Source organism: Erythrolamprus reginae, chromosome 1 (assembly GCF_031021105.1).
Source record: "Erythrolamprus reginae isolate rEryReg1 chromosome 1, rEryReg1.hap1, whole genome shotgun sequence".
NCBI lineage: Eukaryota > Metazoa > Chordata > Lepidosauria > Squamata > Dipsadidae > Erythrolamprus > Erythrolamprus reginae.
In genome coordinates, this window is record NC_091950.1 from 293,302,873 (window position 1) to 293,319,554 (window position 16,682).

Below are 16,682 nucleotides of genomic sequence, written 5' to 3' on the forward strand. Positions count from 1 at the left end.
ATCTGATTTGTATATAGAATTGCAGCCTTAAACATTTTCCCTTTTTGTGAACCACAGCATGCAATGGTGTCATCTAGCCATCATTATAGGAATTCATGGCGCTAATGATTTTACAGGGCATTTCCTCAGCAGCAATTTATAGCTCTTCTAACATTACCCAGCTATTATTCTGGTGATATAAAACTTGCTTTCCTTCCTTTCCTTTCTTTGATCAGCACAGTGATGGCTGGTGTGTGCTATAATTTGCTATTAATTTCTAATGAAGGAATGGCCCATAAATTACTGTAAATCACTAATGGGAACATAGCAGCTTTTTAAGGAAAAGTGAACATAGCCTTAGGAGCTACAGTGAATGTAACCTGCCTGAAGGGAATCTTTCCTATTAATGGAGAAAAGCATGTTAATATACAAAAATTCAAGAAGATTACAGCTTTGTAACAGCTCAGTGGATTGCATGGGTTTTGAGACAGGCTACATTAAGGGCTGGAGGGACAATATGGAAGAAGAAGAGAGATCCTGGCTACCTAAATAAAAACTTCCAAAACAAGATTGGCACAGAACCAACCCCAAGAAATACTATAGACTTCCTCAGACAATTCAGTTATTTTCATTCAACAAGTAAATATACAAAGGCTCCTTCAAGCCCTATCTTTTTCCCCTTGGAAATAATTATTTTATAGGCTTTCTTTCATATATGAAAGAAATTAATGAAACTCAGATATTAATGAAGCTTAGACAAAAAACCTCTTTGGGAGTGCTTTTAAAACTCAGCCCTCAACCCTTTATGCCTCTGCTCAGACCCACGTCCTGCCAAGCAGTGAAAAATTATTGACTACAGAGGTTGAAGCCTTAAGTAAAATTCTAATTTTCAGTCTCCATTGAAAAAAAAAGTCTACAGATCACCCAATATTCAGCCTTTAAAGTTAACTGACCTTATCTGAACCTGAATTCTTCAGGATCGTCCTACCAAATAAGGGTCCTGGGAATTGGAGTGCAATGCACACCTGGTGATTTTTAGCATGCAAGCTACAGCCATTCAATGCATTGAGGGTTTCTCCATAACTGTAATGAAGAAACAAACTTGTTTCCTCTGGGCTGAGATGTATAGATTTCCCTGTATTTAAGCTGAGTGAAATCACGGGGGCTTAAGTGGATTTCAGGGGGCTTACTCCCAAGTATGCAGAGGATTGCTGCTTTACAAACTAATCCTATGCCTGTTTATTCAGCTATAAATTTCACAGTTTGGGGCTTCCTCCTAAATATGTGTGGGCAACATCTCTATCTTAATTAGCATGAAGCTTTGGAGGAACAAACCTTCTATCTGCATGACAAGAATGTAGTCACTACACAGACCAACAACTTATTTTCCAAAGCACCAGAAGGCAAGGCAAGAATCAATGGATGGAAACTAATCAAGGAGAGAAACAGTTTGGAATTCAGGAGAAATTTCCTAACAGTGAGAACAATTAACCAGTGGAACAGCTTGTCTTCAGAAGTTGTGGATGCTTCATCCCTGAAGGTGTTTAAGAAGAGATAAGGACAGCCACTTGTCTGAAATGGTATAGGATCTCCTGCTTGAGCAGGGGGTTGTACTAGAAAACCTCCAAGGTCCCTTTAAGCTTTATTCTGATTGAGTGAATTTCAAGACATCGAAGGAAAACCGCTCCAAGCTGTCCCTTCCCAGATAGGCTGTGGTTGCAACTTTCAGAGCTGCCAGATTCCATTGAGGGAGGGGGCATTTGCTGTTTCAATGCTAATGAAGATCACCAAGTTGGGCAAACCAGGGATATTTGGAGTTAGCAGCATACTAGCACTAATGATGTCTATGGAGATTCTCAGTCATCTCAAAGTTATGGTGGTCCCAAAGGTGCTTTTTCAAGAGGCAACTGGACTTCCTGTTTTTTCTTTGAAGACCTTTTGCTTCTATTCAAAGAAGCTTCAGCTCTGGCTCCATTCCCCACCAAGTGGCCTTGAGGTTGTGAGCTTAATCCTAGGTAGAGGCACATGTAGTGTCTCCTGATTAGACAGGGGATTGGATTAGATGACCTGCAAGGTCCCTTCCAACTCTGTTAATAATCCAGTCAGAGTTGAAGCAGCTTCTTGGATGAGAAGCCAAACGTCCTCAAAGAAAAATCAGGAAATCCAGTTGCCTCTTGAAAAAGCACTTTTGGGGATAGCACTGACGTTGTTCTCAAGGTTGGAGGGCGAAATTTGTGCAAGAACCCCACCAAGTTGAAAGAGCACCAAAGGACTCTCCATCCCTGCTTGGAGTTTTTGAAGGCGCCTTCAGCACTCCAGCAGTTCTCAGCCTGGTCACCAGTTGGCGCTCGCGCCACGACCTACCTTGTAGCCACCACAGGTGAGGCCCGCGTTCCTCTTGGCCAAGACGCATTTCATCCGGAGGAAAAAAGAGCGCTCGATCTCGTATTCTGCGAGGCGAAGGAACACAACGCGCATGTCAGGGGATTAGGCTGCTCTCTCCCCTCCCTCCCTCCACCGGCCGCCTCCGACTTCCCCGGGCGCCTTACCCTGAACGAAGTGGGAATGGTAGGGCTGATGAGCGGTGAGGACGGCGGTCATCTCGTCGTGATCGGCCGGGTGGATGTATTCGTAAATGCTGTTGCCGGTCAGCTCTACCTGAAAGAAAGGAAGTGGAGCGCAGGGAGAAGAGCGCTGCTGCGTGGGGCGGCAGGGCGGCCGGTTCGGACCAGTTTCGCCACCAGGGTCCGAAGCTGGGGGGGGGAGAGGCTTAGGATCGGGAAGCACCCGAGGGAAGACCCCCCCCCATCCACGCAATAAATGGCGCGACGGTTTCCAATTCACTCAAACCACTGGAATTCGCACATGCTCGGGTTAAGATTTAACTTTTCCAGGTAACCCTCCATTTACAACAGGTAATTTAGTAACCTGGAAGTTAAAAGGGCTGGAAAAAAGCGACTGGTGACTGTTTTCTACACTTAGGGCATGCATAAGTACACCAGAGTGCCTTCCGTGCCCTGCCCTAATGTTTCTCTTGTACTAGTATCATGTGTATAAATATTATTATATCTTTATATACCACCAATAGGTACTTGACAAAACAAATAAATAAATAAAATTAATAAATTTCAGCATTCCCATGGTCAAAATCCTGATCCATATTTTATAACAGTTGTGTGTCCTTGGTAACTTGATCACCTTTTGCAAGCAAAGATGACCATCAAAATCACTGGCAAAGCCAGATTCAGGTAACAACTGTGTTATTGATTTAGCATTTGCAGTGATTCACTTAACAGTTGTTAACTATTATTAATTTAGCAATAGCATTTAGACTTATATACCACTCCACTTCTCTAAGCGGTTTATAGAGTAAGCCTGTCGCCCTCAACAATCTGGGACCTCATTGAGCCTACTGAGATTCGATCTGCCAAACTGCTGGCAGCTGGTGATCAGAAGTAGCTTGCAGTACTGCAGCCTAACCACTGCACCACCGAGGCACACTTACAGTGATTCGCTTAACTGTATTATGAACAATTACAGTGATTCACTTAATACCTGTGGCAAGAAAGGTAGTTAAATGGGGTAAAGCTCACTTAACAACATAAATTGTGGACTCAGTTGTAGTTGTAAGCAGAGGACTACGTCTGTATTGTGTCTTGTGAATCAGTGGTGTGTGTGTGTGAATACGGTGAATGGCCATTAGGCTTTTGCTTGCTCTAGCCTGCCAAGATAGGCAACCTAAGCAAGCTAACCAACATTCAGCAACATCTAGCCCTCCAGCCCATGATCTACATCTTGGTTTGGTGGCATGAAAGATTCCTCATTGGGAAGGGTCAGAGGCTGGAGAAGGCTGCCCTAGGCTGAAGGTTTTGGATGGAACCTTAAATGGGAATTTATCCCAGGGCAAGCCACTAAATGAAATGGCTAATTTTAACATTCCTCTGCTTCCTGGGTTGGATGGGGGTACCCTTTCACCTAGAAGGCAAGTAGGTCAAGACAAGGCTGGGCCAAAAGACTATTCCCCACATCAGGTGTTCTACGTGGAGATAATCTGTGGGTCCCTTCAAATCTAGTTTCACTGGGAGTCAGTAGGGCTATTGGCCAGAATAGCACCACTCTGCAGTTTTAAGCGTGGTTGATTAAAATCAACAAACTCCAATGAGCAAAATGGAATGATCCCAAAGTTTCAATTCTCTAAATTTCCCTGGAATAACGCAGCTTCTAAATTAGAGCGGACTGTTAGCAGCAGCGAAAGAGACTAAAGTTGGAAATTCGAGGCATAATAATTTCGATCACTGCCTGCTTTATTCTATAGAGGTCCCCTCACCCCAAATGGTAGCTAACCCCTATTGCCCTTGGTGTGAGATTGGATGTGAGAAGACCTGAAGTCAACCTTGACGGCCTCTCACACCACTGGGAGTCTCGCCTTCAAGCGGATTTGGAAACAGGTTCTTCGTTTGGAATGAGGCCGATTCGAGGCATTCACAAAGCCCAAAGAAAGACTTTCAAGAAGTCGCGTCCACTGAACTAAAGGGCTGGAGAAGAGTCAAGACTACCCCTTCTCTTTAGAATACCGAATGGCCACGTTTTTAATGAGGGTCCCTCCCTGGGATCTTCACATTGGATTTCAGATTGATTTGACCACTAAATATTCAAGACTGAGTTTTGAAAGAAAAAAAAAGGAAGAACTCCAAAACGCTGTTCAACCTAACTTTGAATGCTTGGGTCGCCTCTATTGGGATCGTTAATTTACCTGCGATAAACCCAAGTGCACTGAGGCGGTCTCCGAGATATACATGATCTTGCCATCAGGAGCTACCACGAAGATGAAACCGTCCAAAGTCTGAAATAAAGAGAGCGCAAGCGAAGAGCAATCAACTTTCTCCGATCGAGTAAAGTCATTCTCCTAGCTCTGTTAACAAGAAGTGGAGAACTGCAGGTTCCACTTGTGACAATTTCCTGTCTTTATCGCCGCTGCCGCCGCCCTCCCTCCCCAATCTGTGTGGACATATAAAAAGCTGTCTATCCCAAAGCTGCTTTTTCAAGAGGCAAGTGGTCTTTCTTTCTCTTTCTTTCTTTCTTTCTTTCTTCCTTTCCTTCTTTCTTTCTTTCTTTCTTTCTTTCCTCCCTCCCTCCCTCCTCCCTCCTTTCCTTCTGCCTTGCCCCAATAGTGGTTGGATGGCACTAAGAATTGCAAATATGGAACGACTTTGGAGTAGTTAAGTCATTAGTCTAGAGCAGGGATAGGCAAAGTTGGCTCTTTTGTAACTTGTGGACTCCAACTCCCAGAATTCCTGAGACAATCACGCTAGCTCAGGAATTCTGGGAATTGAAGTCCACATGTCATAGAAGAGCCAATTTTGCTTACCCCTGGTCTAGAGGGAGTCTAAACTAGAGACACAGGGAGACTGTGAATTCTAGTCCAGCAGCGGCTTGGTAACCTTGAATTAGTCACTTCCACTCAGCCCTGCTTGGAAGAAGGCAAGAGCAGAGAGCTTCTGAAAACCTTGTCAAAGAGACATTTCCCGGAGGTCTCTAAGAATCCCACACGACTGAACCCGGATAGCGAGCGAGCCAGCCACAGAAAATGTAGCAACCCGCATAAGAGAAAGGGGACTTGCTTTAGAGAAAGGGTGGCGTATAAAACACAACTGAGGACGTTCAAAGAGGCGGCTCAGGAAAGGGTTCGTTCTAGGAAAGCGCAAGAAAAGCGCCCTCTCCTTGCCAAGCCAAATCCTTACCACCTTGGCGGCAACTCTAGCCCACAATTTTGGAAGGAAGGGGCTGCAATGTTGCGCTCTAGTCCAGGGGTCCCCAAACTTGGCAACTTTAAGAATTGTGAACACCATAGAATTCTCTATGGTGGCTGGAAAATTATGGGAGTTGAAGTCCACAAGTCTTCAAGTTGCCAAGTTTGAGCACCCCCGGACTACGACTTCTATCATTTCCTATCCCAGCATCATTATGCGTAGGAATGATCGAGAGTAGGCTCTAAAATATCTGGAACGCATCAAAATGACGGTAAACAAGATTCATGGGAGTAAGGTGGTTTCCCTCCCCATTCTCTTTTAACAATTAAATGTATACTCCATCTTCCCGTGTAAGATTATTACCCAATCAGACAATACAAAAAATAAAATATGCCTTAGGGCACTTTATCCTTCACGCACCCAAGTTAATAACTAACCCTTGATTTATGAATCTTTCATTTCTCGGGAGTTTCTGAAATCCCAGTATATTTCTCCTTGAGACCGTGATGGTGTTGGAACGTAAGCACGTTTTATAAAACGCATACAAAATTATTTGCACGAAAGGAGTTCCATGTCACCGGATGCTGTCCAGATGGATTGGGCTTTAGGGTTCAGAAAAGCGGTAGGGAATGATGAAAGTTGAAACCAACGTGGTTGGAAATGTATTGCAATCTCTTCTTTGTGCACCAAGACAAATTCCTTGTGTGTCCAATCACACTTGGCCAATAAAGAATTCTATTCTATTCTATTCGACTTTCCCTTTTAGATGAGGCCACCTGAATCATTACCGGGCTGAACAGACCCCTCTTGTCTAAGCTTATGAAAGTCTCCAGCTCAAAGTCTGTCCTTCAGGCCTTGTCCCAATTGTTATGAATTGTCTTATTGTATGCTGTGAGCCGCCCCGAGTCTAGGGAGAGGGGCGGCATACAAATCTAATACATAAATAAATAAATTGTATCCTGAAGCCTGGCAGGAAAGAGCTGCTGCCCCCCCTCCGCATTCCTACCTGAAGCAGGTGGGACCCCAGCTCCCGACCAACGTTGTCCAGAGTGCTGCTTCGAGTTGAGTGGCCCCAGGCCTCCCCGAGTCCTGTCGAGACAAAACGCGTGAGAGAGAGAGAAAGAAGGAGGTAGAGAAGGAAATGGAGAGGGAGAGAAAGAGAAAGGGGAGGGAGGAGAGGATGGGAGGGAGAGAGAATCAAGGTTGTTTTTTGCCTTTGACGGACCCTAAATACCAAGGATGGGACTGGCAGGAAATGGAATCGGAAGAATGCTATCAGCATTTTTCTAGGGACTGTGTTTTACGGCTCAAAGAACAAGAAAATGGTGTAGCGTCAATTCTCTCCCTCCCTCCCTCCCTCTCTATCTCTCTCCACCCTCGCCCCCACCCCGCCCAAGACAAACATCCAAGTCCCCAGTACTATTCAGCGTATCTTTGTGGTAGTCCTCTCTCAGGACTGCTCCGAATATCCGAGGAGACTCGGGATCCTCTGCAACCGATGCGCTAATAAACGCTTTCAGCTTCTAGGTGTCATAGATCTCCCGGTCGTCGTAATTTATGAGAGTGTTTTCTTTAAATTAGCGGACCCGGAATGATCGAACAGACAACTTCCCTCGTCCACAGACCGAGCGATAGCTGGGAACCGTGGGGATTGTCGACCTTTCCCGTGTATGGGTTTAGGAAAATGGCGAGTGCCATCCTGTTAAACTGCAACTCTTCCAGCACCTCAATCTACAAAAGAACAGATAGTCCCATCCGAACGGCTACTTTGAAACTGAAGCTGTGTATTGCACGATTACTGTTTCGTTTGATCAATAAACGCAGGCTCGAAGAGCGCTTTCTCTCCAAAGGCTAAACTTAATATTTCAAAGAATTCTAAGCACTTGACCATTTGAGGCCCGAAGTTTTCCCCTCTCGCTGATCTCGAACCAAATTCTTGGGCTTCCCAACATTAGGATGGCCGAGACTGTTGCAAACAAGCCGTGGCGACCCGAAGACCCCTGCAAGGATCCCTGGTCCGCAAGCCAAGGCTTCAGTTTAGACGCGAAGAAAGTCTAAGCGTAACAAATCTCCAGCTTTCGCGTTCAGACTTGTGGGGAGGGGGATCGGCCTCCCAGAGGCTAAGAATATTTTCATCGATTAGCGATGGCGGAGCAATAAACAATAAGATGCTGGCCATAAGAAAAGGCACTTTTTAAACTCTTCCTCCTGTCCCATTGCTTGACAAAACTTTATTTGGGGGGGGGGGGTTCTCCGCTGACTGAAGCTCCTGGGGAATCCGTGGATAAGTTAAGGAGGAGGCCGGGTGTCATTACTTTCTTCTGGGGGTGCCTAGAGACTTCCTAGTCTAGTGGGACCTACACGTGAGATTCTAACATTCTTAGTCCAGACCTGTTCAGTTTTGAGGTCCAAGGCAACGCCAGCCAAGATCGGCTTGGTAAACCACCCAGCCCGGTAAAAGGGATTGCTGATTCCTCCCCCCCCCCCCAAACATTTGATTTCCTTAAATAGCATCCCTAATTCCATTGTTTTTGCTTCAGATTCTAAATGCTTTTCTCTCGGGATCCAAAAAATAATAATTCTTCGGTTCTAAACCCCACCCATTCCAACGGCAGATAAGCGAGATGATTTTTTTTTCTATACGATCGTGCTCTCTCTCAAACACACACACATTATTTATTTATTTTTACTTTCCTTTGTGAGCTGCCAGCAGAAGAGGGTCACATCTCAACAAAGCCTTTGGCTCCGTTCCCACAGTTCAGCCCAACCTTGTGCTGTGTGCGAACCCCTTGCCGAATTAGCATTTGTTTGGTGTTTGCCTAGCGCCTTGTCAGAATCCACGGCGATCCCCAGCCTTGCTTCTATGGTTATTCAACTTTGTGGCCTCTTCGGAACCCCCTAAAAATGGTCGATGTTCTTTTTGTCCGACCTCTTTCCGCGAATCAAATCGGTTATTCCACTAAAGTGCGGCAAGACACAGAAATAATACCTTTTTTTTTTTACAATTGTTTTCAACCTGTATATACGTGGTGCAAAAACTCAAGCCAGCGTCTTTAGAACCATTCCATCTTCAGGAACGAAATCCAGTCAGACCTATGTCTGGGCGGTGTGGGTGAAGGAGGGTTGGGGAGATCCTTTGATTCATCGGGATAGCAAGTTCCCCAGCTCCACCACACCCAATGCTAGCGTTACTTTGGTGTAGACACCAGGCTAGAAACCAGGAGATTGATTGATTGATTGATTGATTGATTGATTGATTGATTTTATTGTATTTATTTAATCTATCTATCTATCTATCTATCTATCTATCTATCTATCTATCTATCTATCCATCCATCCATCCATCCATCCATCCATCCACCCAACCATTCATTCATTCATTCATTCATTCATTCATTCATTCATTCATTCATCCATTCATCATTCGATTTCTATGCATAGGAAGATGCTGAGTTCTAGTTATGGGTGGACTACTGTCCGGAGGGGGGGGATGCAGTGGGGTAGCGAAAATAAAGCTCCACCCCATATCACCCAATTTGCACTGAAAGATGTTGACAGAAAATGCAGGGCGTCCTGCATAAGCCACGCCCACAGTGCGGTAGTAAAAATTTTGGTAGCCCTTCACTGGTTCTAGTCCAGCTTTAGGCACAAAGCCAGTTTAGAGGACCTTGGTCCTGTCACTTTTCCTCAACTCGAGGAAGTAGGCAATGGCAGAACAGAGAAAACTGCAGGGCCGTGTCAATCAATTAAAAAGAAAGTGGAGCCTTTATGTCTATACTCGTTTTCTTCTCTCTCTCTGCCCCCTGTCTCGAATACTTCCCAAACAAAATTGTTGCCCCCCCCCACCTTGCAATATGCACAACCAGATCAGTCAGGCGCCCTTCCGTGGCATCGGCCCCTTCACATGGTCTCAGTTCTTCGCCCTTGTGGGGGTGGGGGAGGGTGTCTGAAACCAAAAATGGTGCGGTGCCTTCTCCACTGACCGATTTTAACAGAGGGACTTGGACACAACACACGACCTAAATGTGACTCTCAGAAACCACTTCAGTCAACAAGAGTGTTGTTTTCCAAACACAAGAGAGGACTAATTTTACTACTAGGGGACCAGGGCAAAGGAGAAATGGAGAAAATGGCCACGCTTCGTGAATTTGGCGGGAAAGAGGGAGCTTAAAAATCAGCGCCACCTAGGCACAGGCCTAGACAAGGAGCCGTCAATCCCGCTTGGCCACGCCTCCTTTCACTTGCTCCTCCAATCGGCGTCTGGGCCTTCATTTTCTTGAAAGCAACGCCGTGCCGTTCAAACTCGCACATAAGATTTATGCTTTGCTTTCTTGCAGACGCAGCTCGATCCCTCTGGGGCTGGGCGAAGGCCAGATATTCCTACCAGCTGCCCCCTTCTGCTCCTTTTCTCACCTATATGCAGCGTCTCCACCATTAGTTGCCCCACCATTCCACTACTCTTCCTTTCTCTGATTTTCTGAAGTCTAAAATATGGGTATTTAAAATACTGGTCTGGCGTTGTCTCAGTTCATAAAGATATAGGAAAGGCTGAACTTTGAAAAATATGTTGCAAGCACCCCAGAGTCCTTGGATGGGCAGCAAACAAATTTTATACATGCACACATACATACTTCTGAAACTCATAATATTCTATGTATAACTTTCTCCTCCACTTTGCATGCCTTTACTTAAGGGTGTCAGCAAAAAAAAGTTTTAAAAAGTATGCAAATGAAACTTTGCCTGAATTTTAAAAAAATATGTACACCGAGCATGGATTTTTAAAAGTCAAGAGGTGACTGCAACAGTATGAACAAAGTTGATAATAAGTATACCTCTTGACTTTTTAAAATCCATGCTCAGTGAATATTCATGTTTCTAAATGTCTGTGGAGATTTTCAGTCACCCAGGTCCCAAAAGTGATTTTTTTCAAGAGGCAACTGGGGTTTTTTCAGTTTCAGAGGTGAAGAAGCTTCTTGGATGAAAAGCAAAATGCCTTCAAAGAAAAACCACGAGTTCCAGTTGCCTCTTGAAAAAGCAACTTGGGAACTCCTGTTTTTAATCTTCCATCCATTGTGGGATGAATTTGCTCTATTGTCCCTTCAGAACAGCCTAGTCTGCAATCCTATCCATCCCAACGAACTTCGATCTGAGGTATCTTACAGGCTCACTAGCGAATAAGTTTCAGTTTGTAATCCTGCATCCATTTCCCTGGCTATCAATCAGTGGAACTCAGTTCTAAGTAAGCATGGACAGAATTCTGCTTTTCACTTCATGATCCATGATTATTATCTAGACCAGTGATTTTCAACCTTTTTTGAGCCGCAGCACATTTTTTACATTTACAAAATCATGGGGCACATTGAGTGGGCGGGCGGCTAAAAAAATATTGGCCAAAAAAATTCTCTCTCTTCCTCCCTTTCGCTCTATTTCTCTCCCTTCCTCTTTTTTTCTCTCTCCATCCCTCTTTCTTTCTCTCTTCCTTCTTTCCTCTTTTTTGCTCTCTTTCTCTCTCCCTCCCTCCCTACCTCCCTCTTTCTCTCTCTCTTTCTCTCTTGCTCTCTCTCTTGCTTTCTTTCTGTCTTGTTCTCTTTCTCCCTTGCTTGCTTTCTCTTTCTCTCTTTCTTTCTTTCTCTCTTTCTCTCTCTCTCTCTCTCTCTTGTTTTCTTTCTCTGAGCTTCACGGCACACCTGACCATGTCTCGCGGCACACTAGTGTGCCACGGCACACTGGTTGAAAAACACTGATCTAGACATCCCAATAGGTGGTCATCAGCTTAGGTAATAAATGTTTTAATACATTTATTGTGCAATCAAGGTTTCTTAAATCAATCATGCATTTTTTTTAATGGCCCCCAAGTGCTGGTGTTAAGATTCCACTTAGAACTTGCTAAAGCCTAGAAAGAAAGTCCAGCAATGGCTTTGTTTTCTGGATGATGTTCCCACTGGGTTGATTCATCCTCCTTTCCCCCAGAAAAAAGTCTTGAAACAGCAGAAAATAGATTAAGAACAGACCTAAAACAATGGGTACATTTTCTGACTTGACATATGTCAGACAGGAAAGTAGGATGAATCACTGAAATACTAGATATCCATTAGCATTTTCCATTTATCAGGCAGGGAAGGACAGGAAAACATGACATACTCGTTGAACTATTGAACAGAGCCACCCCTGAGCCATAAAGCATTCTGAGGGTTTCAAGACACTCACTCTAGCTCAGCCTCACCAAGATCACAGAACTGGTGTGAAAAAGGCTAACATAGAACGGAAGGACAAGGTGTGTTACTTTGGATTCCTTAGAAATCAAGTGCAGTATGTGAATGTAAGAAACCAAGATTGAGGTCTTCCTTCCATACCTGCCCTTAACCACAGTATGGACACGCCTTGTCAATTTGTTTTCTGCCAACCCCATTGACCCTGCCTTTGTTTCATCTCTAGCCTATAACTCAGGCAATTTGAAGTCTGAAATAATATGCTGCTGTACTTTTAATGTTGTGCTTTCCTTCTTATCCTGACACCATTCTCACAATGGCATGCTTCACCAACCATTTGCCTATTCAGTTCCTCTTTACGTTGCAGCAAGTGCCTCAATCCCCTGGAAACAGGAAGCCCTCATGGTAGAGCTGCAGGAGCATTCTGACATCCTCAGAGACACCTGCCAGTGCCTGTCTGATTTTTACAAACATGAGTCTAGTGCACTTCTGTAAGAATGATAGGCTTGCATTTTTAAGAGGGATGTGGTATGTTCTGAAAAAGCTCTTCCTCTTGTTCTTCACAAAAGATCAATGTAAAATGGGAGAGATGGGTTCTGTATCTGCATGTTGCCAGTTCTGTCTCCAGTGGATTCCTTACTAGTTTTCCTCTTCTGCTGGCAAGAGGTTTCACACAGCCATGTTCTTGTGGTGGTGGTATCTGAAGACCTACAAAAGGCCTCTAAAAATAGTAACCAGCCAATTCTCCCAGAATTAGACTCATTCAAGTTGCAGGGTCTACACAGTACGTATAGCTCTTCATGCAATGCATCACTGTATGTCATCTTAGTCCATTCCATTTGGTGGCATTGAGCACCATGTTGATAACTGGGCAAGCAAATTATAATTGTGAAAATCAGAAATGTGCATGTCATATATAATAAAATATTTTTAAAGAGATGGTATAGTAGTTTTGAGTATGACTGAGAAGAAAATGGATTTGTATTAGTATTAAAAATTGTTAGGAAAATGATTCTTTATGTATGTAAAATTGAAATAAGATAAGTCATATTGTAGATGGTGAAACACTTCAGTGGATGAAATTTGAAATGAAATTTCAATTGGTTTTGATTGAAAAATCAATTTAAGATGTAAAAGTGGATAGTTAAAGAACTGGAGGGGGAACTTAAAAGGTGTTTGGAGAAATGGAAATTATGGTAAATAATTGAGTTTAATATAATAGATTAAGGGTGTATAATTAAGGGTGTATATGTGATAATAAGCATGTATAAGCATAATAAGCATGTATAAGCATGTAAGGGTGTATATGTGATAATAAGCATGTAGAAAAAGAATAACATGGCTGAAATTAGAAATAAGATGTATTATTGTCTATGCTTAAGAAAAGATGTAAGAGAAGGGATCTGGACAAGATTTTACCCATAAGAGATATGTTTTGTTTTTTAAAAAAATTAAAAAACCCTTATTTTTAAAAAAGAAATGTGCGTGTATGTTCTCCAGGATTTTCCACCAGTACTTCCTAGCTTGCCAGCCACAAGATCAGAAATGAATGTACACTCACTCCCAGCACCTTTGCAGCACTAATCAATAGCTGAATAGCAGCTAGTCAATAGTTGTCTTTGGCATTGCTTTCTTGGAGTCTGTCTTTTTTACAATAAGTTAAGCTCTTTCAGAAGATGTTACAGCCTTGCTCAGAAATAGCCAAACAGACCCAGAGGAGAGAATGTGAAGAACATACAGTTCCCTCCTACTTCATTTTATACCCACAACCTGTTAGTCAGGAAGCTCAACAGATGCCTAATTTGTCATTATAATAGTCCCAGATTACTCCTTTCCTTCATTTGACTTGCAATTGCCAGCTAAGGTCATGGTCAGTCACTAACCTCATTACTGTCACAAAATAGGAGCCAGTTTATACAGGCATAATTTTTTTTTTTTGGGGGGGGGGAGGAATTAGTACTATAGTTTGAGTCAGTTATGAAGAAAAGGCCACTGCAGATAAGAAAGTGAATAACTTCCAAATAATGATCTGTGCCTTAATCCACTTTCTTTACATAACACACGATATCATCACTATATCTGCAGGTCAGCGGTTCAAATTTCATCACCCGCTCAAGGTTGACTCAGCCTTCCATCCTTCCAAGGTGAGTAAAATGGGGATCTGGATTGTGGGGGCAATATGATGATTCTGTTTTTTTAAAAAATTGCTATTGCTAACATGTTGTAAGCGGCCCAGAGTCCAAGGAGAATCGAAATTCCTAATTAAATTTACCTTCGTGGAAATCAACATATACAGTACATCTATCAAACTCAAAGAAACAAACAAATGCAAGTGTCTAAATTTGAGCTTACTCCAACTTTGGACTTGGACCAAATGCTTGTTTTTGTCACCCTTTGGGCCCTGCTTCTGTCTCAGTTAAGTTTATTCCTTGAGAACCTTGGAAGATGATTTTAGCCATATACAGCAGAGACATACAGAAACTATGTCCAGATCTCAAAATCAGATATTTGGGTGATTCTCAGCACATTTTCAGTCATACCCAAAAAGAATGACAAAGCACCCTTATGTGTTGTTATGGCTAAACCCATAGAATGATTTATAACATCTTTTCAACAAGAGTGGTTTATACCGTATTTTGGCATGATGTAGTCATGGTTGTATCATAGTATTGCTAAAGAAGATAGGCTATCTTTGCCACAGCCAAAGTTGTGCGACTGGTTTTCAGGCACTTCTGTCTCTTACAATCGGATGGCTATAATTTTGTCTATTCAGTCTGGCAGTAACTGCTTGAGTTCTTATAAACTCAAGCCTATGTAATATGTACCTTCTATAAGCCACTTTTTCAATTGTCTCTAATTATTTTTAAGCATTAGTGCCCTGTCCAATTATTCTTGCCTTTGCATTACATGTTCAAAATATTTTAGCTTTAGCTTTAGTATTATGCTTCCAAGGAACAGTCTGGTTTGATTTCACTTTGTACCGAACAATTTGTTCTTTTTGTGGTTCACAACATTCTCAACTATTTTCTCCAGCACTGGAATCCAAAACCATAAATTTTTCTTAATTCCATCTTTACGATTCTCCAGCTTTCACTGTTGTAAACATTATGATTGGGAAGACCTTGGTCTTGACAATATGTACCTTTGTTGTCACAGTGATGTCTCTGCCCTTCAAAATATTGTCTAAAATGAACATAGTGTTTCTCTTAACTAGCAGCCATCCCTGGCAAATTTTGAGCATAGGAAGGTAAATATTTAGATAATATTTTGAAGGGCAGAGTCATTACAGTGTATATTGTCAAGACCATGATCTTCCCGAGCATAATGTTTACAATGTAAACTTATTCTCATAGAACCCGTTTAGTCTAAAGGTTAAGGCTGGAAACCAGGGGACTGTGAATTCTGGATAACTTTGGGTGAGTCACTCTCTATCAGCCCATGACACAATCAGTCCATTTTTGTCTCAACCAATGGATCAACACTAAGATAATCAACAATAGGGGTGTCAAACACAAGGCCCATAGGCCAGATTAGGCCCACAGGGGTGCTTAAATCTGACCTGCAGGACTGCCCTGGAAACAGAAAGAACTGGCCCATGGTGCCTCTGCCAATGAAAATGGAGCTCAGGAGGGCTATGCGTGGCCCTCCTGGGCTCCATTTTCTGCTGTGACAGCCTCCTGCAGCCCTTGGCCAGCAAAAAAAGTGCTCCATTTTTGCTACAGGACATTTTGCTACAGGCCTGCCATGCCCACCATGGCCATGCCCCCCCCCAAGTCAAACACAACCCTGACACAGCCTTCACTGAAATTGAGTTTGACACCCCTTATCAACAATAACAAATAAGTGGACTTTGTGTTATGAGGAAAAAAAACTGGGGAGAAAAACAAATAAATAAATTCTCTAACTCTGTATACTGATTGGCACTACTTGCTGACTTCTTTTTAAATATTAAAGAGTCAACCAGCTATGATCATAGTTCCCTCTAAGCTGAGCAGTGAGCAATCGCTCACTTAAAAATCATCATCAACTCAAAGTTTTCCAAACCTGCCCAGAAGCCGAGAGGGAAAGAGTGAGAGGGAAGGAGAGAGAGAGGAAGAGAGAGAAACAGATAGAAAAAAGAGAGGAAGGAAAAGAGAAAGAAAAAGAATGGGAGTAAGGAAGAGAGAAAGAAAATCAAAATCTAGTTTGAAACTAGCTCAACTATTTAAGTGGCATTTTGATATTGATAGAGTTGCCCTATTATGAGCTCACTGTTATAGACACACAGTACAGTATTTTATTTTGAGATTCTATGAGGCAAAACAGGGTGGATTGTTTGTTTGTTTGTTTGTTTATTTATTTATTTATTTATTTATTATTTCTGTGCCGCCCAGTCCCAAAGGGACTGCCGCTCAGACACTATACTTTTCCGCCCACCCCAAAAAAAAATTAGAGGGAACACTGGCTATGATAGCAGAAATATTCACAAGTAATATATAATAATATAGAGCCAAGGTGGCAGAGTAGTTAGAGTGCAGTATGGCAGGCTATTTCAGCTGACTGCTAGCAGAAGTTTGGTTCAAATCTCACCGGTTTAAGGTTGATTCAGCCTTCCATCCTTCTGAGGTGGGTAAAATGAGGACCATGAAGCGGTATATAAGTCTAAGTGTTATTGCTATTGCTGCAGGATTATCATAATTTGATGCCCTACTATTGACTTTGTAGCCTTTTCTAACATTACCCAGTCATTGCTGTGGTAGTGTAG

At 42.8% G+C, this 16,682-nt stretch overlaps 1 protein-coding gene across 4 annotated transcripts in view; it reads right to left on the reverse strand.

Moving 5' to 3' along the window:
* SIM1 (SIM bHLH transcription factor 1) overlaps positions 1 to 16,682 on the reverse strand; it is an 83,141-nt gene that overhangs the window by 44,847 nt on the left and 21,612 nt on the right. For all 4 annotated transcript variants that reach the window (XM_070733270.1, XM_070733269.1, XM_070733267.1 and 1 more), the window contains exons 3-6: positions 6,736 to 6,818; positions 4,733 to 4,822; positions 2,529 to 2,637; positions 2,344 to 2,429 (exon numbers count right to left, since the gene is read on the reverse strand). In XM_070733270.1, coding sequence (XP_070589371.1) covers positions 2,344 to 2,429; positions 2,529 to 2,637; positions 4,733 to 4,822; positions 6,736 to 6,818 — 368 coding nt within the window. The remainder of the gene's footprint in view (positions 1 to 2,343; positions 2,430 to 2,528; positions 2,638 to 4,732; positions 4,823 to 6,735; positions 6,819 to 16,682) is intronic.